The sequence below is a fragment of the Oculina patagonica genome, chromosome 2 (genome assembly GCF_052425735.1).
Source record: "Oculina patagonica isolate OP01 chromosome 2, crgOcupat, whole genome shotgun sequence".
NCBI lineage: Eukaryota > Metazoa > Cnidaria > Anthozoa > Scleractinia > Oculinidae > Oculina > Oculina patagonica.
In genome coordinates, this window is record NC_135759.1 from 15027216 (window position 1) to 15052016 (window position 24801).

A 24801-nucleotide genomic window follows, 5' to 3' on the forward strand; every position below is an offset into this window, starting at 1 on the left:
GTGTCATTGATAGTGTTTTGTTTTAAAAATTATTTTATTCTAATCAAGATCAAACAAATTTCAGAAAAGAAAACAAAAACAGTTTCCATCATGTAAACTTTGACCTTTTTGGGTAAAACAAAAACATTACTGACACCTCTTCAACTAGTCATCAACAAAACTAGAGTTAGTTCTTCCAAAACAGTAGTTGCATGTTATGATAGCATGAACTTCCTGTATATATGAGGACATGTTTTGATGTCACCTAATAGCAACGGACAGACATGGAGGAGCCCCTCAATGGGGTGTCCTTAAATGTTTTCCTTTAATGTTTCCTTAAAATTTCCTTTGCATTAATTCTGGCTTGTTCCCTATATGCATTTTGTCAATTTTTATGATGATCCTTGTTCCCTAAAATATCATAAACACATCTTTTGTTTTCAGTTTTATTTTCCTTCTTGTTTCCTTGTTAAGAATTATTTAGTGGCCATGTTCCCTTGTTCACTGAAACCCCATATGTGATGTGGGGCATATCAAGGAACAGACTCATTCAGTTTGTTGTTTAACAATGGACTGTATTCATATTCTCAGTATTGGAATGGAACTAGCATGCAAAGAAAGGCTAATGAGGAGGGATACCACTCAAGAGTGTCACATGATTAATGCTTTTGAAAATCAGGCGGATACCTTATTATTGAAGGTTAGCTAGTTTCAGTGATCTATTGTTCACTTGGCACCTTGTTTTTCAACACAAAGAGCCCAGCAAGCAACATCTCTGCACAGCTTTGATGTCGGCATTTAGACAGTATTTGGCACTGAACAAATAAAATTTTGAAAAGGTGTTTTTCTTGGTTATTATTTAATTCTCACCCACAGAAATAAAATTTGCCCAGCAGGCAGAACACCTGCAAAAGGCAAAAACTGGAAGTAAAATTGCATTGACTTAGCAACTGTATAACTGAGCAATGAACTATAAGACTGAATAACAGATAACGACAGTTTTAAATCTGAAACATCTATTTCATATGATTGTCATAGTGTTTAAGAAGCAGAGCTCGGCTACTTAATATTTTCTGACAGATCCAACATTCGACTTGGCCTTGCTCTACTTCTAGAAAGTTAGATGTCGTGTGGACTCTTTCATCATTCCTCAAATCTTGTGCTTGTTTTTCACAGTTGCCTCTCTGTTTGTATTTATTTGCTTTCTCGCCAGTATGGACTTTTTCATGAGACATCAGGTTTTGTGCTCGCTTAAAACACTTTCCACACTGTTTGCATTCATAAGGCTTCTTATCAGTATGGACTTTTTCATGAGACCTCAAATAGTCTGCACCCTTAAAACACTTGCCACACTCTTTACATTCATAAGGCTTCTCATCGGAATGCCAAACTGTTTCATGTTTCCTCAAATGTCCTGCTTGGTTAAAACACTTGCCACACTGTTTGCATTCATAAGGCTTCTCACCCGTGTGGACTCTTTTATGAGTTCTCAAAACTGAGGCAAATCTAAAACACTTGCCACACTGTTTGCATTCGTAAGGTTTCTCACCAGTGTGGATTCTTTTATGTCTTGCCAAATTTCCTGCTTCTGCAAAACACTTTCCACACTGTTTGCATTCATAAGGCTTCTCACCAAAATGCCGAGCTCTTTCATGTTTCCTCAAATGTGTTGTTTGTTTAAAACACTTGCCACACTGTTTGCATTCATAAGGCTTTTCACCAGTGTGGATTCTTTCATGAGTTCCCAAATCTGAGGTGAATCTAAAACACTTGCCACACTGTTTGCATTCATAAGGCTTCACACCAGTATGAACACTTTCATGTTTCCTCAAATAGTCTGCACTCGTAAAGCACTTGCCACACTGTTTGCATTCATAAGGCTTCTCACCCGTGTGGACTGTTTTATGAGTTCTCAAAACTGAGGCGAGTCTAAAACACTTGCCGCACTGTTTGCATTCATAAGGCTTCTCATCAGTATGGACTATTTTATGTTTCCTCAAATAGTCTGCACTCTTAAAGCACTTGCCACACTCTTTGCATTCATAAGGCTTCTCACTGGAATGCCAGACTCTTTCATGGGTCCTCAAATGTGATGTTTGGTTAAAACACTTGCCGCACTGTTTGCATTCATAAGGCTTCTCACCAGTGTGGATTCTTTCATGAATCCTCAATGTTTCTACTCGGCTAAAACACTTGCCACACATTTTGCATTCATAAGGCCTTTCATTTGTGTGGACTCTTTCATGATGTCGCAACTGTACTGCTTGGCTAAAACACTTGCCACACTGTTTGCATTCATATGGTTTCTCGCCACTATGAACTCTTTCATGCTTCCCTAAAGATGCTCTTTGTCTAAAACACTTTCCACAATGTGTGCACTTATAAGGCTTTTCACCAGTATGGATTTTTTCATGATTCCTCAGAGTTGCTGTTTGGGTAAAACACTTGCCACACTGTTTGCATTCATAAGGCTTCTCACCGGTATGAACCCTTTCATGATTGCGCAATTGTGGATGATCTCTAAAGCACTTTCCACACTGTTTGCAATGATGAGGCTTTTCACCTGTGTGGACTCTTTTATGTCTTGTCAAGCTCCCTGCATGTCTAAAACACTTGCCACACTGTTTGCACTCGTAAGGCTCACCAGTGTGGACTCTTTTGTGTTTCTCCATAATTCCTGCTTCTCTAAAACACTTGCCGCACTGTTCAAATGCAAAAAGTCTCTTTCTTTTGTTTTTTGTTACTTTTGACTTCTAAGCTGCTTCCCTTGTGCTTTCATTCCTGAAAATAAATTTAACAAAAAGTGAGAAAAGGTTTCAAAATATTACAACAGGTTTTTACAAAGGCATTTACTGGTATTTAGAGAGCACAACAGTTAATATTTGCCCACATCTAGACATAATATAAAAAACGTTTAAAACAGATCTAAAAAATATAAAAGAGTCTATAAATTTTGATTGCCTTCTGCCGTCTTCTTCAGAGAAAGATGTATTTTGCGAGGTTTCAGAATTCTAATAAGCTACGTCGACGTTATTGTCCGTTGCCCCCCTGGTGAGCAACTAGTGATGCGTAAACCCTTGGGAAGGGCGGGGAAGGGCGCCCTTTCATTTACAGTGTTTCTGTCTAAGAAAGAATGTAAGGATTTCAGAAACAGTTTTTTGTTCTGGCTGCTTACACCTGTTTCAAGAATTTCGCCGTAACTTGGATGTATGTCGTAGCCGGTTTCTGCATGTTGTTTAATCGCGGAGTTGATATTTCCATTTGTTCCGGGCTTGTGTTCGGCCCCCCAAGATTTCCAGTTTCTTTTGCTTTCCTCTGAAGAAGATCGCAGAAGGCGATCGAAAATTTAGAGACTGTTATATATTTTTAGACCTGTTTTAAGCGTTTTTATATTTTAAGCTATGACCACAGATTTCTCCAGCAGTTTCACATCTAGACATTTGCAGTCTTCCCATATGCTGGCTTTCTGTGATAACTATGTATATTAACAGCACAGCATTAATTTGAGGAAAAAATAAATGTTAACCAGAGGGGCTCTGCCTCACAATATTCCACAACCCCTAGGGAAAATCATAAAGATTGCATATTCCTCTGTATGGACAGCCCAGGAATTAAACCAAGGAGGAACCTAGTACCATAGCAATACTGCTTAATGTCACAGAAACTGGAATAAGATCCCGAAAGTGTGTGCCACTTGGCTCTGGGCTTTCCCATTATCAAACTGACAGTCAGGATTCTGGTCATTGAACAGTTCCGTAACTGCATTACTTAAAGCCACAAACAATTGGTGTGTTAATATTGACAATGGTCTCCAAATGGTTTTTATCGACTTAAAGAAAGCCTTTGACACTACTGACCACAATATTATTATCCAAAAATTGGTCAAGTATGGTTAGACTTTGGTTTACGTCTTTCCTATCTTCTGGGAGTCAACAATGTAATGTTACTGGCCATATATCTACCGCTAGACAATTTACATGTGGTGTTCCACAAGGTTCTCCAATTGGACCATTACTTTACTTTACATATGAAATGGTTTTACAAACTCTCTTAACAATATATGGGACTGCTTCAATGTATGCAGATGAAACCAGTATCACTCTATAGTATAGTTGTGCTGAAGCACAACTATAGAGTGACACTTTACAAGTCACACGCTTTGATCACCCACAGCGGAAAGTATTTCCTTGAGAAATTAAAACAGTCCCTTGAGAGTTAACAAGAATGTGATTCCTTCCGGTTGGCTTCCGGTTCCAGATTACCCCACATAACTGCTATTCCCCCTATTTTTGCTTGTAAACAAGCCAAAAAAGTCGAAAAAATGACCGATTTGTGGGACTATTGGTCCCTGCAACTAGTCCCAGAAATTAAACAAGCTTAATTCGTGGGACTAGTCTTTTGGTCCCTGCGACTAGAATTTCGATGCAAAATACAAGTACACACTAGGGGACTGGTCCCTGAAGCAAGTCCCTGTGACAAGTCCCTGCGACTAGTCCCCTAGTGTGTGCCGACCTTAAATGAAAGCTCCTTTTATTTTAATGATTGTATCAAATGGTTAGATTTTATGACATACATTTTTGGTGTTGTTTTTGTTAACACTTTAACTTAAAGGGTCACTTTTCCATGTGTCTGGCATTTTTCACGTTTATTTTTTGGCAATTATTCTGAAAATTAATCTCACAGCTTTGATGTTTTATAACCAAGCAGTTTTATTCTTAACCTAGCAAATATCCTTTCCTGATATTTAAATTTACGATTAAAATTAACATTGAATGTGATGTGGGCAAATCAAATGTTTATAAATATTTAAGGAAAAAATGCCTCGCGCTAGTTATTTTCATCCACATGTACACATTTTTACACTTAAGACAGCTGGGGGTTAAATTAATAAAAATTACAGTCTAACGTGATAATATGACCAGATTCTTGTTTTTGTTTTGTAGATATGGGCGTTCCAAGGGGTAGGGGGGAACCAAAAGGCAAAACAAAGAATTTCCGTGGGGTGGGCAAGACTCTCAAAAATGGAAAATCCTGAGGGGTGGAGGGGGGGGGGGGTTAAACTACAAAAACCCTAGACTATTGCAGGGTTACAACCTCCCCAAGCATTAATTTCACCTGTACCATTAATATATGATTACAGTTATAAATCTCATCCCAAGTTACGGCATGAGAGAAAAAAAATATACATCAACTCTACCATCAACAAAGTATAATAAATTATAAATAGCATTTTATACTTGAGAGTCTAAATTGAAACATATGCCTGCAAAAAGCTGTACTGTTCTGCATGCATGTTCTGCATGCATGAATTCTACATTGTTTAGTTAGGAATATTTTGCATACCGTAGAATTCCGGTTATAAGCCCCCCGCTTATAAGCCCCCCCGGTTATAGGCCCATCATCCTGGAAACAAAAAAATACATCCGGTTATAAGCCCCCCGGATATAAACCCCCCGGATATAAGCCCCCCTCTCCCAGATGACAGTACTGAATAGGGCTAAATGTTGCTTTATCGTGTGTTTTTAACTTAAAAACGTATTGTCATCAACACTCCCGTGGCACGTTTTGAAACGTTTTTTTCATTCAGCTTATTAGCCCTCCCGGATATAAGCCCCTCCGCTTATAAGCCCACCCAAAACCCCTTACGAAGTTGTATAAGCCCAGGGCTTATAACCGGAATTCTACGGTATACCAATAAATCACACTCCAAAAGAAATACATTTCTGTTTTATTACCCCTGGCCTGAGACTCAATTTTTTTGTTAACATTCTTTTCAACCTGACATCACTATTGCCAAATCCCACAGAGTAACCGACCTGTTTCGACCTGTTTGCTTATCAGGTGTTTCTAAAGGGCACTATATGTTGTATTATTATGAGCTAATGCAAGTTAAAAAGAGTCAAAAGACAGTGGTCTATAAAATTGTTAGAGGTAATAGGTTCTACATGGTTTCGAGTTTAACACCTGGAGCTCTATTTAATAATAATTTTAGCCACATGTTTCCCTAGTGCGGCTTGTTTTGGATCCTTCTATCTGCAAGATTTGTTTTAAGCTCTCGAAATAGTCGCACTGGAAGAAAAAGGTCTGAAATATTCCATGAAATTTTTTTGGTGATGCAGAGCCCGGCTGTTTAGGGACTGGTCAATAAAAACCAAGGGGGGGGGGGGGCATAGCAATTGGAAAAGTGGTGGCTTGAAAATTTGTTACCCAGCCCTTCCTTCTGGCTCAAACTGACTGGCCCACCCCTGATAGGGGATTGAAAATTACATGACCCACCCCCTTTGCTTAAAAAATTCATTATTCTGTAAGGGTTGGAGGTTTTTGATTTGATATCAGCTTTAAATTTCAAAGTGTGATTCCTTACATACACCACCCTTATTTTCCCTGATGCACACTGCTGTTCCGCATACGTCTTTTTCATTTCAACCAATTCTTAGCACACCAAAGAGGGAAAAATTTCTTAATTCTTATACTAGTCTTTTAAGTTCATGGGAAAATTTAGACACAAACATATGGGAAAACTGAAACAGATACGTAACATTAATCAAAACAATAATTTTTTATTCAAGAAATACAGAAACTGATAACAAAAATTATCTACAACCACTGTCTATAAATCATAATTGCAAAGTGTTTAAGAAAAGAGTTTACTGGTGAAAGCCTAAAGCACAGAGTGAATCAACACAGGCTGAAGATTGACAGGCAAAACTGATGTTGTAATCACAAGCCATCTAGGGGGGAATTAGCCTGAATTTCAGCCATCCCTCTGTGCTCGCCTCCTCGCCAGAAGAGACGTCTGAACACATTTGGCTCTAATGCCGTCCGGTGACGTCACTACCCGAAAACCGGGTAGTGATTCTGATTGGTTGATTTAAAAATATTTTGCATAATTATGTGAAATTATGACTGAATTTTACCGCGCGAGGATTGTAATTTGAAAACGTTTGCAAAGAGTTTCGAAAGAGTTCACCTTCCCAGAAATGAATTTATTCGTCATTTACCTTGAGTTTATTACTTTATTAGTTTACCTACGGATGAAGAATAGTAATGGAAACCGGTAGGTTTTAAGTTGGCGGCATTCGTCGCTCCGACATGCAGTGTTTTGCCAAATTTATACGTAAGCTTATTCTTTTGTTGTCAACAAAGCCGCTCGACGCTTGTGTCCTGCAGCCTCGATGAGCCAGTGATTTCTGAACTCAGTGCCCACGGTCAAGAAGGATATTTTTGTATTGAATTCCGTTTCTTGATGCCTCAGTAACCGTCTAAATTGATTCATTTAAGTACTCACAAGTGTGTTGTATTTGTCCGCTGCATATTATATTTTGATCGCTAGATAAAGCAAATCAGTTCAGACTAAATCGGTTCCGTAAAAGAATATAGCCTGTAGTCGATTAAAATCTCATTCATTTGTCTCAAGTCTTCAATAGTTTACTATTCAAACAATTTGTTACCCTGTAATCCTTTATTGAAGCGATTTTTCTTTCACAATTTCATGGCCTCGACAGAAACTTTTCCGCGTGAATTAAAACCAAAGTGTAGTGATGTCACCGGACGGCATTAGAGCCAAATGTGTTCAGACGTCTCTTCTGGCGAGGAGGTGAGCACAGAGGGATGTCTGAAATTCAGGCTAGGGGGGAATGGGGCATGCTCCCCCGGGAAATTTTAATATTTGGGCCTCCTGAAATCTCTAAAAAATCATTTAAAACTGCTCACTTCGAGAAATTTATTAATTTATACTGATATCAATAAGATGACCCACTCCCTACGTGTAGATCAAAACTACATAATCCACCCCTTTTCGAGGGCTCAAAAACTGATGACCCATCCCCTTTCTGCTCTGGCCCACCCCCCTCTACTTATTGACCAGTCCCTTTGGGAAATGGTCAAAACTATTTTAACTCAGACAGGACCCACCACTCTGGAAAAAGACAGGTGGTCTCTTCATGTACCACCCCCACCCCCTACCCCACCTAAAAAAGATGATTTCTTGTTAGTTTAGTGTCCACTCTATTAGGAGTAGAAACTAAGAAAAAGATTCAAACCTCCTTGTGCTATTTCTCCAGCAATACAATCTTCATGCAGACCAAATATGAAAGTCTTAACACAATTTTTGAAGCCAATAATAAAACTTTGTCCATTTGGCTAATCAGAGAGGTGGTTACTCGCATACCCCCCTACCCCTACACAAGGTTGGGCCTTTGCTGAGTACACTTGTTATGACCACTTCCCTTAAATGTAAGTTAATTGTTGCAAGATTTTTGTTTGTTTTCAAAATAATGTATGACATATTTATTTTTCCCACCAAATGTTTTAGTTCAGGCAAGACCATTGTTTTGATCATGCATATAATAACTGCTTGAAAGACTTATTTTCTTTTCTTTGTTAACTGTGGCCAGTATCATGTCATTTTCATGTTTGCTTTCTGCCCACTTTCTGTTTACTGCCAGTTCAAACTTCAGGGGAATGCCTATCAGAGCCAAATACGGTTTTCCTGGTACACAGTTCGGGGCTCAGACTTAACCAAGAGTTTACATGTAGTTTCGTCTGCAGTGCAGGCAAGCCTATTGGCTAATTAGAGCTACGATTTCACCAGCCAAAACCAATTTTTTACTAGCCAGAATTTTCAAGCTTACTTAGGTTTGGGCAGAGGCAACTTTGCCATCTTTACTGACTCTGTTATCATTATCTTTAGGGTTAGTTTTAGGTCACAGTCTTTGATAACTTGTGTTAATGTCCAGTGCACTTGTGAGTTCTGTTCATTCAGAGTCAATTTTGTTATATGGTTTTCTTCCCATGAAGTTCCTGAAATTCCTGGCTAGTGAAAGCCCATAACATACTAGCCATAACTGCATATTTTCCACACGCTTGTGGCTAGTTGGCTATGTTAGTCTTGAGCCCTGAGTCACATATTGTTTTCTGTTAGTGCTGTTCACCTAATATGCCTAAATCTAAACTAAAACGGCTCAAAACGATCATATCTTGGAACAATTTCCCCTTGTGCATTGCAAACGTGCTAATTCGATGGTTCTCTTACGATGCCCTGAATAAGATCCGTACAGCAGCGAACAAAGACAAGGAAGACTTCAAAACCATCTGGCTTTCTGTCTCGTACATCGGAGAAAAAAACATCGCAACCCTTAAGGTCATTCAAAAGAAAGCTTTGCAGATGTCTTACAAACTCTTACATCGAGATAAAAGTAAGTGAGAAAACAACGAAACTATGTTTCTACACGAACAATAAAGATCGAGTTCCACTTCTGAATAAATCACATGTTGTTTACAAATTCAAATGCCCTGGCTGCCAATCAGCGTACATCGGCAAAATGGACAGAACTCTTTTTGTCCGAACACATGAACACGCTTTATATCTGACAAGGAGAGCGCAATTTACAAACTCTTGCGAACGTGTAATCATTTACTGTTCATTTGTGATTTGTGTAATTTACCGGATAATTTAAATACTGACATTGTTCCACCTTCTATCAGTAATGACAAAGAATATTTCACCCAAGTTGTCAGTGATAATACAACAGTATTAGATCGTGACAATAATTGGAATCTTCTTCTATACAAAGAGGCATATTACATCAAATGCCTAGCACCCTCCCTCAACAATGGACTAAAATCCAGCAGAGAACTCTATCTATTCTTCTGAGTAAACTTATTGATTTTCGTCTTCTCACTCACAGTATTTAAGATCTAGCTTGTATGTTAATTTTATTAGTCTGATGATGGTATAGCTTATACCGAAATATTACAATTTATTTATCAAGATCTTCATTTGTGGTCTGAATTGTTGGACACAATGAACTTATTCGGGTTATCCTTTGTCCTTTATAATGTTGCAGGGGTAGGCAATTTGATAAACAATTTGACCACATGGCATTTAAAAACAATTGTTAGCCCAGGGGATGGGAATTTGAACTTCAAAAGGTCAAAAAACCGATGGTTCCCTCCCAGGGGAGGTACTCCCTAAAATTTACTACGAGGTGCGCCGCTGAGTTTCTAAGACTCTGGACCTGTTCCAGAGAAAAAAAGCTGAATTTGGGACCTGTTCCTGACAAACATTGTATAATAGGTACCCTGTCGGACAATATCCATAATGGAAATATATTTAGAAAGAAAAAAAAGAAAGAAAAATCACAAAGCACTAACTTGAATTCGTCTGTGGGTCAGAGATAAAGCAATGAGAGAAAAGGAGTTTCATAGCTAAGCTCTATCATGTTCATTCAAGATTCTGGGGAAAAAATCAACCCTGATCCAGGGTCAAAAGGGTGATTTTTATACCCTGTTCCACAGTCAAAGAGGCAAAAAGCATACCCTGTTGAGCTGCATATACCGGTATAGCCCTTATATGGGAGTACCCCGGGTGGTTCCCCAGGGGAGAGAAGATGAAGTTTTGATTTGCCATATCTAGCTTATTATGCCTGGGGTTATTCATTTTTTGCCAATGTTTGTTCCTTGTTTTTTTCCATCCTTAAATTTTGATTCAATGGCTGCGAATAACATCTGTGATGGCGTTGAAACTTTAAGTTTGCTCGTTTACCCTTATTATAGGAAATTAACGCAAATTTCAAACATTCGCGTTAATCTTAAGTCGCATGATTTTTGTTAACCTTAATTTCCGTACCGTTAATTAAATGGAGCGGTAATTTCAATGACCTTAATTTCTATTATTTTGGTCTCTTTCATGTTGTTTTTGCAAACTTCCAAACTTGTTATTAACATACCATCTCTTTGATATTCTTAGTAAACTGGTTAATTTGTTTTGGGTAGTTGGAGATTTAATAAAGTTTTTATAGGGTACATTTTTCCTCTTAATAGATTTGAGTAAAGCTTAAGTTATCCATGGTTTTAAATTATACGAGTTATATTTCACTTTTTTTAAAGGAAAACACTGGTTATGCAAGACAGTAAATTATTTCAAGAAATTATTTATATAATAAATATTTGGATCATTATCATCTTTATGTATTGACCAATCCATATATTTTAGTTTGTTCCTAAACAATTCTTCCAGGGAAGAATTGTTGTACACCCTTTCTTTTAGTTTTGGATCCACCACTAATATTGTTAATCATGTGAACATGAAAAATTATATAGGAACATGATCAGAAATGTCTGCACAAAACAGTCCATTAACACATAAGTGTAGCTGTATTTGACGTAACTCTAGTTGGTTTGGTTATAAGTGGTTTAAGAAATGAGGAATAAATAATATCTGCAAACTTACATGCGATGTCAGATTCATTTGAGTTTATTAAGTTTGTTATAATCTCCAAGTAGGTAACATTTTTTCCCATCAGAATTAATTTTCTCAAATATTTCTCAATTCTGTTAATTTTGCAAGAAAGCAGTTAATGTCTGAGTTAGGTGCCTTATAAATAACACCAATTATTGTGTTCACATTGTTGTCATTAATTTTTTCCACGGCTTTCCTTACTTTTAAGGGACTTAACAGTGATCCATTACATCGTGATCATAAAATCCTAAATCTTTTCTTATTTTGAAGTTGGATTTTTTCTTGATGAAAAGCCCCACTCCACCTCCAGTCCTGTTTTCTCTTTCTCTTCACAAATAAAATTATAGTTTTCTAATTGGATCAAATCATTTGGTTCTTTTAACCAAGTTTCACTAATACCAATGAAGTCTCAGATCACCGGGGGTCGCACAGCAACTAGATTTTATCGATCGGGTGCGAACGTCAAAGCAGACTCCTGTTTTTATCGATTTTGGGTAAGGAATCCTAACAAGAATGAAATACGTTATGCATCAAAGGGGATTATAACGTTATCTTACCTTAACAAGAAGAATCCTCTTGTCTTGTAGTGTTACAGTTAACTTGATCAAAAATCTCCTGCGGCAAAACATCAACAACACGCGTTCAACTTGGACTCGACGCTCTTTCCGCTCGATTGAATAACGCTCGCCCCAGTTTACTCGCAAATGAAATATTGACGCAATATTTGGACTGGACTCAGAGATTTTAACTGTCGGATCTCGTACTTGCTCCAGCCTAATGCTGCCAACGATAAGAGCAGAAGAGTTCTATTTTTTGTATCAAGCTACGACGTTTTGACATCATCGGGATGTTACTGTCAAGTAAAATGTGTAGGTTAGTAAGTTATGCGCATATACACTCCTGGGTACCAGAGGATTTTTCTCGCGCGCGACGAGTGGCGAAGCTGCGACAAAAAATAGACATACAAAATAGACACACAAAAGACACATGACCGACGGCGTGAAAGATAAAACTGCGCCCCAATCGTACTTGGATGCTAAGCGCATCTGATTTTCTGGCGATTTGGAGTTAAAATGTCGAGATAACCGTAAACAAATTCAGCCGTTGAAAGGTCTTTAAATTTCTTCCGCGAAAGGCCGAAAGGGACGTGCAGATGAGGCCATCCTTGAGGATTAGTAATGCGAGTACAGTCAACTCTCGTTAAAGCGGGCACGCTCGGGGCGTCGTTTAGTGTCCGTAATAGCGAGAGTCCGTAATAACGGGAGTCATTTCCAGTCAAACCTTATTCGCCGGAGATCTGGATTTTGTCCGTAATAGCGAGTGTCCGCAATAGCGGGGTGTCCGCAAGGCGAGAGTTGACTGTAGTTTAAAATAAAGTATCGTGCAGAATTGTTAAGAAGGAAAAAAATATCGAGCAAAATTAAAAAAAATCCTGCAGGGTTGGAAGAATAAAACAATATCTAGCAGCCTAAAAATCCTGCAAACCCCCCCCCATCAAAAATCAAATGGTCCACCCCTAAGGGACAGACCATTAGAAATAACCGGGGGGGGTAGTCTCCCACGCAGTCGTGCTTTTACCCAAAAAAAAATTCCTCCAAGGGAAACTTGTCGAAAAAAAAAATCCTGCAAGCGGTTGTGCTTGAAAAAAATTCGTGCAACGGAATTACCTGTAAGTGTTGTATGATGGCATCTATAAACGTACATCAGAATGGCTAAAATAGCGTTCCTGAGGTTCTGAAAATTTTCCCGGAGAATGATGCCCCCGGACCCCTCTAATTTGTCATGTAGCGAGGGAACAGCATCAGCTCAATCCTATCAACTATTTGGTTGCAAACACACCTGATCCACACTAACAATCGCGTCCCATCAGTTAAGAGTCAATCAAAAGCACAAACAGTATTATTATTATCACTTTAAACTGCAATTTTGTCTGATATTCTAAAGTTTAGCTTGATAAGTTTTAACTGTCATCTTTTTTTTGAGGGACCAGGGTACAAATTTCTAATAAGGAGGGGGATTATATTTAACAGGCACTATTTATCAAATCCCTTAGGCCACCCTACCCCGTAAAAAATGAACGGTCCCTAAATGTCGCTTAATTCAGAGAAATAATCTGAAAAATGAAACAATAATGCTATTTAATAATGACAATTGTTGCACAAATCATAGATGTGTTACAGAGAAAGACCTGTATCTTTCAGCGAAAAATAATTCGTGCAAAGCTTGTGCCCAAAAAAAAATTGCTGCGGACAAGTACGCTTTCAAAAAAAATTCCTGCGCCGAAAATGTACTTGTAATATAATTTTTAAAATTTAGATAGCATTAACAGGTGACGAGCCATGTATTATGGATATACTCTTAATAAACCATTATTATTATTATTATTATTATTATTATTATTATTATTATTATTATTATTATTATTATTATTATTATTATTATTATTATTTTGTCTACAACCCGCCTGTCCCCCCTGCTCCGCCGCTTATGCTCTCTTCACCCAGGTGTATAAATTGGTAGCAGCAAACTTATGCTGGGGGTAACCCTGCGATGGACTAGTATCCCATCCTTAAACGCTTCATGTTACAGAAACCGGGATAAGCTCTGGCCTGTATACGTATGGGCTAAAAGGCTCGACGCAGAATTTATTACTACTCAACGTTAATAATAATAATAATAATAATAATAATAATAATAATAATAATAATTTTTTTAAAAAATAAATTAAACACTTTATTAACCAATTTCTAAAAGAATTACAATGATTTGACTATTCGAATAAGAACTTTATATATAAACATATTATTTACATAATAATAAAAACAGTGTCTTTAAAAATGTAGAAAAATAGTAAAAGCGACTTCGAGAGCAATAATAAAAGAAGAACTATATATTAAAAAAAAAAAAAATATTCGATCTAAATTGCAGTACGAGAATTCTCTACTTGAAAGTCCATATCATAAATGTCAATGTTCCTGTTTCTCTTTACAGTTCTTGATCCCCTTAGGCAGATTAAGGCGGATCGGAGGATCGCAAATGAGACTTTTGATCTGATCCAAGACACCGTTGTTGCGTAATCCTCCCCTTTCTTTGCGGCGATTAATTCTGCAAGCCTACTGTGATACCTCTTGCACTCCTCGCCCATTCCTCCGGTGGATGTAAACACCAATGGAGTGAAAGTTCCCTGTTCTACTTGAAGAACCCTGTCTGCGTAAGCCCTCTTCTTCTCATTCTCATGGTTACGGTATATCTGCTTGGGGGTTTGGTCCTTGTAGGAATCCGCGTTGGGGTGACACACCCTCACATCAAAGAACGCGGATCTCTGCTTCTCCCAAAACCCCCGGGCATGTATATCTAGGCGAGCATCTGGCGTTGTGTTAGCGCCGCTTGGTAGCCTCTCTCCAGTCAGTTCTTGAAGGACGGGCTCTATTTCGACATCATTACAGACCATCTTAAGCAAGTCAGCCTCGAGGTCACGGAGTTCATTATGGCGCTGAATTATGAATCCGCCTCTCCTACAAATCATTGCATGATCGATTGTAAAGGCGTCACCGCACACGCACACTGTCGGCTTGTCGTCAATTTTCCAGTCGTACCTGAGCTTTACAGCATCTCGGAACTCGCCTTTATTCAGGTTGTAGCCCATGTCCTTTAATGGGAGGACCGTGAGCCAGTTAGAAGCACCTTTCTTGGTTGCGAGATCAATGGCTCGTTGTGTCTTCTGAGGTAGAGACTCCCTGACATTGCCAAGCCTAGTCTGAAGCGCTTCGTTGGTTTCTCTTCGCACGCACTGCTGTAGTGTCTTGACAGCAGTATCAGCCGGTGTTTCATGATCCTGTGCGATTATTTTCTCGACTAGGGGCGCTGTGATCTTGGTTGACACCTTGAATTGGGACGCTGCATCCAAGCCCCCCTAGCCGCACTGGAAGTGCAACTAGGTCCCTCTCTTCTTTTGTGCAGTGGTGATCAGTGATTGATGGTATTAGTACATCTGCGATAGCACGCTCCAGGGGCTCTAATAGATCTTCTATATCAGGAAGTGTTCTGAGAAAATATGTCCAGCGGTGGCGTAGTCCGAAGGTAAATGCCGCATAGCACGCCTGTGGGTTTGATGTGGCATACTCGGCTAGCTTTACCACCTGGCTCACCCACTCTTCAACCTTTCCATCGACATACTCTTCGAGATAAGCTCGAGAGCCCAGAGCGGCGCCTAGATGTTTTTGTCCCTGCGTAGAGATGTTTATCGCAGTCCCCTCGAAGATAGCTTTAGCATGGTCCTTCTTGTCGGGTTTCGTAATAAGCCAGCACTTTTTGGCGTTAGGGTAGTACCCCAAATCAGGTCCTGCCTCAGTCAGCACATCCCACCATCGCTTGATATCTTCCAATGAACCTGCACCACTCGCGTCATCGGCAAACCAGCACTGCTTCAAATCGTTCGAAATCCCCAAACGAGTAATCAGAGGTTGTAGACTGATGGCGTAAATTCCCATCGCTAGAGGATCTCCTTGCGTTGTACCCTCTGCAGACTTGATCTCCTTCCCTCCGATTATGAATAATCTTGCTGGTTCTCGATACGTATTGATAGCGTACGTTGCAATAGGTGGGCAGAGTACTCTAATATTGTGGAGGGCAGCAGCTCTGTTTAGTGCATTGAATGCATTTGAGGCGTCAATCAGGAGTACAGCATCCGTCTCATCAGCTTCGAATATAGAGTGTATGGCGTGGACTGCGGCTTCGCTTCCACTCTTGAGGCGGGTCTTGAGGCCTGCGCAGACTTGTAGCGAACCACTAGCCTCGATCACATCTTGTTTGGTCACCTTCATGACACATTTCCCAATCACTCTCCTGATGACTTCACCAACACCGATGGGGCGGACCGCGCCTTCGCTTTTGTCTAGAGGGATGAGCCTGTTGGCTAGAAATGGCTCAATGGTTCGAGGGTCGACAAAGTCTGTGTTGAGCCTCCTTGCCATTTTTGCTAAGGCATCGCATAGGTTTGCACTCGATTTCTTGAATGATTTGCAAGCAAGAATTCGCTTGAAACCGTTTGCATCGACGCCTGAGGGACCACCGGAGCCTTTTGTTCGTAACGCCGCAATAATAATAATAATAATAATAATAATAATAATAATAATAATAATAATAATAATAACAACTTTATTAACGTGTCAAATATGTAGTAGCTGAGGGGAAAAGTCCCCTCTACTAATTGTGGACACCTAACCTGCCTAACTAAAAAACGTAATTAATATATATAAAATAGAAAATATTTATTTACATTTAAAAAAAACCTAAGTACAAATATATTAAAATTCTGTTTCTTTAACTATCTTAAAATATAAAAATTAAAATTATGTTAAAAGTAAAAATTATGTCATGGCTGTCAGTCATTCCTGACATAGTTTGCATCCCCGACAGTCACTGATATTAGCAGCCAACGCAGTGAGGTCCCGACCACGTATAACGCATTTGAATTGTTTTAAAGATGGTAAATTTCTTAGTATAGTTGTGAGAGCATTCCAAAGTTTGGGCCCTAGGTATCGAAGAGAGTGTTTGCCAAATGTTACCGAAGAGAATCGGGGTTGAATAAATTCACGATTTCTAAAAATAATAAAAGCCACTGTCTATTTGGAAGAAAACGGAATGCTGTGTAAGCTGTTTTGAAGAATAGGTTTTCGAATTTCATAAATGATAATCGTCTGAGATCGTCGTTCGAAAATTAAAGCGCGCGCATTCACACTGCGCATTCTAATGACGATGTCAAGTTGATTACATTTGTGATGTAATAAACTCATTCGTCTTATTTCTTTACAAAGTTGTTGACAGCTGTAAAGTAGCTCAAAGATGGGACACTGTTTCTCAGGTTGTACGGAAAGCGACGATAGCGCATTCTCGTCAGGACGAGAGAAGAATGCCAAAGGAAAGCGAAGATTCAAACTTACAAGAAAAAAGAACGCCAAGGCTTCTCGAAAAAACTCTCCATCGTCAACACCGAGAGATGATCTCTCCATCACTTCCGTAGAGTCATCCAATGAAGCCGGTAATGTTGATACAAAGAGCGAGTGCCTGAGTGAAGGACGTCAATCAATTGAGGATTTAACAGTCATTGGCCGGGCCCTTCCCAATGTAGAAAAACCAGAAAGTCCTGGGATCGAGCCCGGCGCGTCAAATGCGAGGATTATCGTTGTGCAGCCATCCGCGACGAGCGAGAATTCTTCAAAGGAAACTTTTCTCGGAGAAAGTATAAAAAGACCTATCACCGGTAGCGAATCAAACGTGTCCTTGTCATCACCCTCTATACTTGAAGAACCCAAATGCAACAACGAACTTGAGGAGTTCAGTCTTGACAAAGAATCAAGTTCCGCACTTGCACCGCCCCGCGTATCTGAGGAGCCCGAGCGGAGCAGCCACTTGCAACTTCTTAAATTTCTCAGGATACGTCTTGATATGGCCGTTAATAACATGGAAATCAACAAGCTGATAGCCAATGTGGATCGCGCTTTAGACAGAGCAGCACGAACTCGCGAGCTTGGATTCCGACGTATGCGTGCTGCTGCAGAGGCACGGCGAGCTTCACTGGACATCCACGAAGAGACTGGTACTGCATCTAGTGACGAAGAGGAGACTGAAGATGAAGACGACGAGGAAAGTGACGAAGGGGGTGGTACTCCTCCCCCACCCATCCCTAGAGTCTGTTGGCAATAAGAGTGTCCTGAAGAGGGGGAGGGGGGTAGGCAAATTAAATTCCCATTTCCCTACCCTTATTTTGCCCAAATCCCATTTCCCCTGCTTAAATTTACCCAAATCCCATTCCCAGGTCAATTGTTCCGCCCCGAGCTCTAACCCCTTCCCCTTCCCTGTCCCGGTGCCCCAACTCCCATTTTCCCAATGAACATTTGCCGAAACCCCAATTCCCCTTTCCCCTTCAGGTCCCTCTAATAAGCCAACAGATTCTAGAGATGGGTAGCTGAATCTGTGGTATCGCGACTTACTCACATGCTGTCTTGGGTGCCTTGCCTATTTCGCCTTCCTCATGAACTAGATGTGATTTGTAAAGGACAATTTATGTCGGAAAGGTTTGCACTACTTTTAGGAATGCGAATGACAATTTAAAAAAGTTTGATCAGTTTGACATAGCTTGCTTCTCACACGACACGCATTTCCTTTTTTGCATTTTGTACGGTTTGTTATCTTTGTTACCGATTATGAAAGTTTATTTAAAAGTTCGCTTTTAAAATCCCGACCTTGCAACTCTAAAACGTATTTGTACTTGACTGTAATTACAGCTAAATCTGAGAAAGAAGAATAAATTTGGAACAATGTGATGCATAATATCTCATTTAGCTTTACAAAATGAAAGAATCTTATTTGGGACTTCAACTATGAAATGGGTACGACTTTCTAGAGGCTCACGACCCGGTCGCTTGTGGGGGGGGATAGGGGGGTCTGAACTTCCCGCCTCCCGTACCTTTTACTCCAGCTTCCCGTACCTTCTACTCCTGCCTCCCGCCCCTTTTCGTAGCTTGCTCCATGTCTATTGCGAAATATAATGAAATGTTACAAAATTTCACTCGTTTTCTCCTGGTTCCCTCCACCTTAAGAATCATACTTCCCGCCCTCTCTTCTTCCGCTTCCCGTCCCCTGTCCCCCTCCACTCGCTTGCACTTTGCAGTTGGCCATTTGATAGCGGAGCTCTCGCGCCCGCGAGCGTAGCTCCATTGATAACACGCGGGTTCAAGGGACAGAATTTGGTAACCCTTCGATGTGAAAAATTTTGGATGTTACGTGGCCGTCCGTCCGACCGACAGACCGACCGTACGCACGGAAAAAAACTGGGGATATATTACTGTGTCAACTATAATTTTGCAGTGTGATGTCTCTTGGCAAAGAAATTTTCAAAATGACTACGTTTTTCAAATCCTATTCAGCCAGTCTAAAGGTAAGAACTTGAGACAAACATATTTATTTTGGCTCCTTGTTATGCCGATGACTACAAACGAGAGCAGGGTAAACCTAACTTCGAGGAAACAGGGTTGAAGGGATCTGCGATGGGAAAGAGTTCGCGAGAGATCAAGAGAACACGGACAAAAAACAGACGAAAAAGTTTAGTGAAGCGCCCGTCAAAACTGGCAGCAAAATAGCGAAGAAAAGCGGCAAAAATAGCAAGAGAGGTGCCTATAAACAGGCAAAGAAATAGCGAGTTAGGATTTCGAGTTGGATTTTCGAGTTAAGATTTTCTTGTCAGGATGAAAGGAAATCACCGAAACAAGCAAAACTTCAAGATCTCCGCCACTTACCGTACTATACACTCCGGTTAGCCTACTATTTACTTCCATTAGCCTACTATGCACTCACGTTAGCCTGTTTACTGTTAGCTTTTAATCATTGTTATGGATTTTGCTTCGCCAAAAAAATCCTGACTCGAAAATCCTAACTCGAAATCCTAACTTGAAAATCCAACTCGAAAATCCAACTCGAAAATCCTAACTCGAAAATCCAACTCGAAATCCTAACTGGGGAGTTAGTTTGTCTCTTTTTAACGTTTGTTTGGTTACGACACATACTATTTTCAACCTTGAGTAGTTCCAAATACTGGAGAAAATTGATGTAATTAACAGTGAATATATAGGGAGTCTGGGAGAGGAAGAGAGGTGCAGGTGTAGGTTTCACACTCTAATAACTACTGAGCATCCCTCACTGACTATACCTTCGACAATATAACTCTTTTTTACCCAAAAACACCACGTGCCGTCCTCGCCCGCACTTTCTATCCTTTGGTTATTACTAGTTTAAATTAGTGAATAGAAACAAATGCTAAATGTGGTAAACCAAGAATGTTTACCTGAGGAATCTAGTTGTATGTTTGTTTCTAAAGCACTACCTATTATTTTGTTATTCGACAAATTAATGAGTCTCAAAAAATATTTTATGATTGTATTATAAATATTGATGTGGAGGTAGAATCATCCAAGTTCCCCCTTCACAGCAAGGCTGCTGCTTGATTTGGAGTGTACTTCTAAAGCAATTTTGCATAATTTGTTGTGCATAGTTTCAGGTATTATTCGTTCATCAAAAATTCTTCACGAAAAATGATCATAGTTACTGCCAAATGAGTTTAAAAAACAGACCCAGACTTAACAATTGTACAGAAGAATGGGCTTGTATACGTTTACCTCCTTTAGAAAACCATACATAGACCTCAAGGATTTATTATATAATGTCCTAAGACCCACTCGGTGTAAAGACTATTCCTAAAAAAACATATCTATCAACTACTTGAATTGGCTGTTTTCCAAGCTTATTTTCATTTCTGAATATTTTACCACTCTTGTTAAAAATAATAACTTTAGTTTTCTTTATATTTATCTTCACTTGCCATTTCTTGGTATATAGTTTAACCTTATTAAAACATAGCCTTAGACAATCTATTGTTAAACACTTGCTCTCTTGATGGCACCTGTGTTTCTTCCAATATACAACAACTGCGAGTTATCTTTATGTTGAGCAGTCTTAAAAAGGAACATTCCGAAAAAATATAAGCAAACACCAGCTTTTTGCCCGTCCATTTCTACGTGTAGTTTGTTTGTAACAGAACAAAACTTTAAACGTGTAACACGTACTGTAACCGTGGGAGGCGCGGTGGCCTAATGGTTAGCGCGCTCGCCTCCAAGTCGAACTGCCCGGGTTCGAGGCCTGGCCGGGGCGCTGCGTTGTGTTCTTGGGCAAGACATTTTATTCTCACAGTGCCTCTCTCCACCCAGGTGTATAAATGGGTACCGGCGAATTTACTGCTGGGGGTAACCCTGCGATAGACTAGCATCCCATCCAGGGGGGAGTAGCAATACTCCTAGTCGCTTAATGCTACGGAAACCGGGATAAGCTCCGGCATGTATGGGCCACTAGGCTCGAAGCAGACTTTACTTACTACTACTACTATGTACTGTAACCTAACAGAGGCAAATACCTGCTTTGAAACAATAATCATAATAATCATAATGATAATTTGTCCTATGGGTGTCAAAATAGGCATAAAACAGCATCGTCATCGATTTAATTTCAAATTCGTTGTTTGTATATAAAACGTCTCAATTGCCACCAATCTTAACATTTTTTAAACATTTTCTAGCTTACTTATGCCCTGACTAATGCATCCTTGGTGTTTTTGTAGCTTTGAACCTGTCGCAGAGCGCAGGGACCGCGTAGAGGGAGGGGCTTGGGGGGCTTTAGCCCCTCGCTTTTTTCAGTAACAAGAAAAAATTATAATGAATTACAAATCAAACGAAAAATTACTGAGAAGAAATTCGTTTCTAAACGACGAAAGTAACACCAAATACTATTGCCAAAATTGACTCGCCTTCAACTTAGATAATAAAACACGAGTAAAAAATACGCGCAAAAGACATTTGGATCAGACTCAGACGCCTTTAAACGATTAGATAGAACCATACCGGAGTTGAGTTATTATCAAAACAGGCGAAATTTCTGCTTAAAACGCTGAAACACCGCCAGGATCAGTCGCGTCAACGCAACTGGTAGTCCCAGCCGTGATGACTGCTTCAACCTCTACCGTGCATCCATGACTCAGTGGCACACACTGTGGCGTTTACTGTTTGATACTTCGATCAAAGAACAGTAGGAAATCTCACTTCAAATTCCCATTTTTATTTTTTGATTACTCCAATGACAGAACTTACAAAGGACATGATGCCAACCATCCTGTGTCATGAAGCTGCTCGCATCTGAGCAATCGAAGTCAGTTAGACAGCCCGATTTGCGTATCACGCTTATCGTCGCACGCAACTCGATATCAATAGCATACATCTAGTCGGGTTACAATCACGTGCACACTCTTACAAATGAGGAACGCTTTGCAAACATGCCTTGCTTTAGTTCAATTACTGATTTCTCTACTTTTAAGTGATTTATGTTTCGATGTACTTGGTGAATATTATAACGTGTCGGCGACGGCCTTCACTTCACTTCCATTTTTCACCATCGGCCTGCAGTGCTAGCGCTTATACCGGCACTTCTAAACTAAACAGGAAAACAAGACCTATTACCACAGAACAAACGTTCTGTTTTGGTACGGCAAGAATGTCTTCTCACCTACCAGCAAACTTGAGGAACGGACTTGTAGCAACAAAAGTTATAGAGCAGTTGAGTGTCGAAAGTAAATTGCGTTTGCTTTGGTTTTGCATTAATACGCTTAGTGATTGGCTTAAAAATCTCGCGCCACTTTCTCAGCCAATCAGAACTAAAACCAAAACCAATCGTGACTCGCTCGCGCACGTTTTCCCGAGCTTCGTGCCAGCTACATGTATTTGCTTCGAGTTTTGATTGGTTCACTGGATTGCCTGTGTCCTTTGTGATTGGCCAGAGCAATTACTTTGGGTTTGGTTTGGCACCTTTGTTTCTTTCAATATCATAACTCCGAGTTATCTTCATGTTCAGAAAAATATATCCAAACACTAGCTATTTTCCTGTTCACTGACCAACACATTTAAATTTGAATTCGATCTGGAATTAGTCGGAACGGAAAACAAACTATGTGAATTTCCATTTGTTATTTTAACTTTGACACTGGTTAAAAAAGCTTTGTCGCCTTTGGGTGTCAACTCAACAGCCATAAAACAGCTTTGTCACCGGTTCAGTTTCAAAAATCGTAACCATTTTAGTTAACTTATGTCCTAAATAATGCAACTTTTGCGCTTTTTGTAGCTTGGTACCACTAATTTGAAGGTAATTTCCTACATGGCAAAAAGTACCTAACATGGGAGTTACCTGGCATAGTTTTTTACGCTTTTGGTTTTCACTAGCGATGCAAGCACAAGCGCAAATATAACAGCCCTTATTTCTCCACGAAAACAGCTTCGACTCAAGCAAAAGCACAAGCGCATTGCATTTTAATGCTTGTGCTTGTGGCATGCACAAGCACATGTTCAAAATTGGACCTTTCTTTGTGATCGCGCTTGTGCTTGCGTTTGTGCTTGCGTCGCTAGTGAAAACCAGGCTTAAAAAATATTCTCTATTTCATGTGATGATTGTAGTGTTCGAGAAGTAGAGCTCGACTTCCTAATTCCTCCAAACAAATCCAACATTCAGTGTGGCTTTGCTCGGATGAAATCTCATTTGTATCACAAGTAGTACCCTTATTGACAGAAAGAGTGTTAGATTTTGCATCTTTAGGCATATTGAAGTAGTCTACATTAATGATTTTCTCCTCGCCCCTTTTGCAGTTTGAAGACTTCTTCCTCGTTGGGACTCTTTTGTGTCTACACAAGCTACCTGTTGTGCTTAAACACTTGCCACAATGTTTGTATTCATAAGGCTTTTCACCTGTGTGGAGTCTTTCATGATCTCGCAAAGTTCTTCCATTTTTAAAACACTTTCCACACTGTTTGCATTCATAAGGTTTTTCATCAGTATGAACTCTTTCATGAGTCCTGAAATGTGATGATTGGCTAAAACACTTGCCACACTGCTTGCATTCATAAGGTTTTTCACCTGTGTGGACTCTTTTATGAATTCGCAAATATGATGCATCTCTAAAACACTTGCCACACAGCTTGCATTCATAAGGCTTTTCCCCTGTGTGGACTCTTTCATGAATTCGCAGTTCTGATGCAGTTCTAAAACACTTGCCACACTGTTTGCATTCATAAGGCTTTTCACCTGTGTGGATTTTTTCATGAATCTGCAATTCTGATTTACGTTTAAAACACTTGCCACACTGTTTGCATGCATAAGGCTTTTCATCGGTGTGGACTTTTGCATGACTCCGCAATTCTGATTCACGTTTAAAACACTCGCCACACTGCTTGCATTTATAAGGCTTTTCATCTGTGTGGATTATTTCATGACTTCGCAAATTTGTTTCACTTTTAAAACACTTTCCACACTGCTTGCATGCATAAGGTCTCTCACTAGTATGCACACTTTCATGTCTCCTCAAATGTGGTATTTGGCTAAAGCACTTGCCACAATGCTTGCATTCATAAGGCTTTTCACCTGTGTGGACTCTTTCATGAATTTGCAAATGTGATAAAGTTCTAAAAAAATTTCCACACTGTTTGCATTCATAAGGCTTTTCCCCTGTATGGATTCTTTCATGAGTCCGCAATTCTGATTCACGTTAAAAACACTTGCCACACTGTTTGCATTCATAAGGCTTTTCACCTGTGTGAACTATTTCGTGAGACTTCAAATCTCCTGCTTTTCTAAAACACTTGCCACACTGTTTGCATTCACAAGGCTTCTCAGCGGTATGAACTTTTTCGTGAGTCCTTAAATTTGAAGCTTGGCTGAAAAACTTCCCACACTGTTTGCAATTATAAGGCTTTTCGCCAGTGTGGACTCTTTCGTGTTTCCGCAATTCTGTTTTACGTTTAAAACACTTGCCACATTGTTTGCATTCATGAGGCTTTTCATCTGTGTGGATCACTTCATGTGACCTCAGATTCCCTGCGGAGTTAAAACACTTGCCACACTGCTTGCATTGAGAAGACTCATTCTTTGTGTGTAGTCGCTCATCTATCTTTAGTTTCGACATGTCTTCATCTATCTATACCTTGAAACAAACA

The 24801-nt window shown here is 39.7% G+C and overlaps 1 protein-coding gene and 2 pseudogenes across 1 annotated transcript; all 3 read right to left on the reverse strand.

Annotated features, from left to right (window-relative positions):
• Nucleotides 1-411: 411 nt before the first annotated feature.
• Nucleotides 412-11883, reverse strand: LOC144643116 (uncharacterized). Its single transcript, XM_078502261.1, has 2 exons — nucleotides 11779-11883; nucleotides 412-2760 (listed from the first exon to the last, which is right to left on the reverse strand). The coding sequence occupies exon 2, from the start codon at nucleotides 2649-2651 to the stop codon at nucleotides 996-998; it is 1656 nt and encodes a 551-aa protein (XP_078358387.1). The 5' UTR covers nucleotides 2652-2760; nucleotides 11779-11883; the 3' UTR covers nucleotides 412-995.
• A 2253-nt stretch (nucleotides 11884-14136) lies between these two features.
• On the reverse strand, nucleotides 14137-17016 carry LOC144642169 (uncharacterized; annotated as a pseudogene).
• A 6230-nt stretch (nucleotides 17017-23246) lies between these two features.
• On the reverse strand, nucleotides 23247-24770 carry LOC144642170 (uncharacterized; annotated as a pseudogene).
• Between the last annotated feature and the right edge of the window lie 31 nt (nucleotides 24771-24801).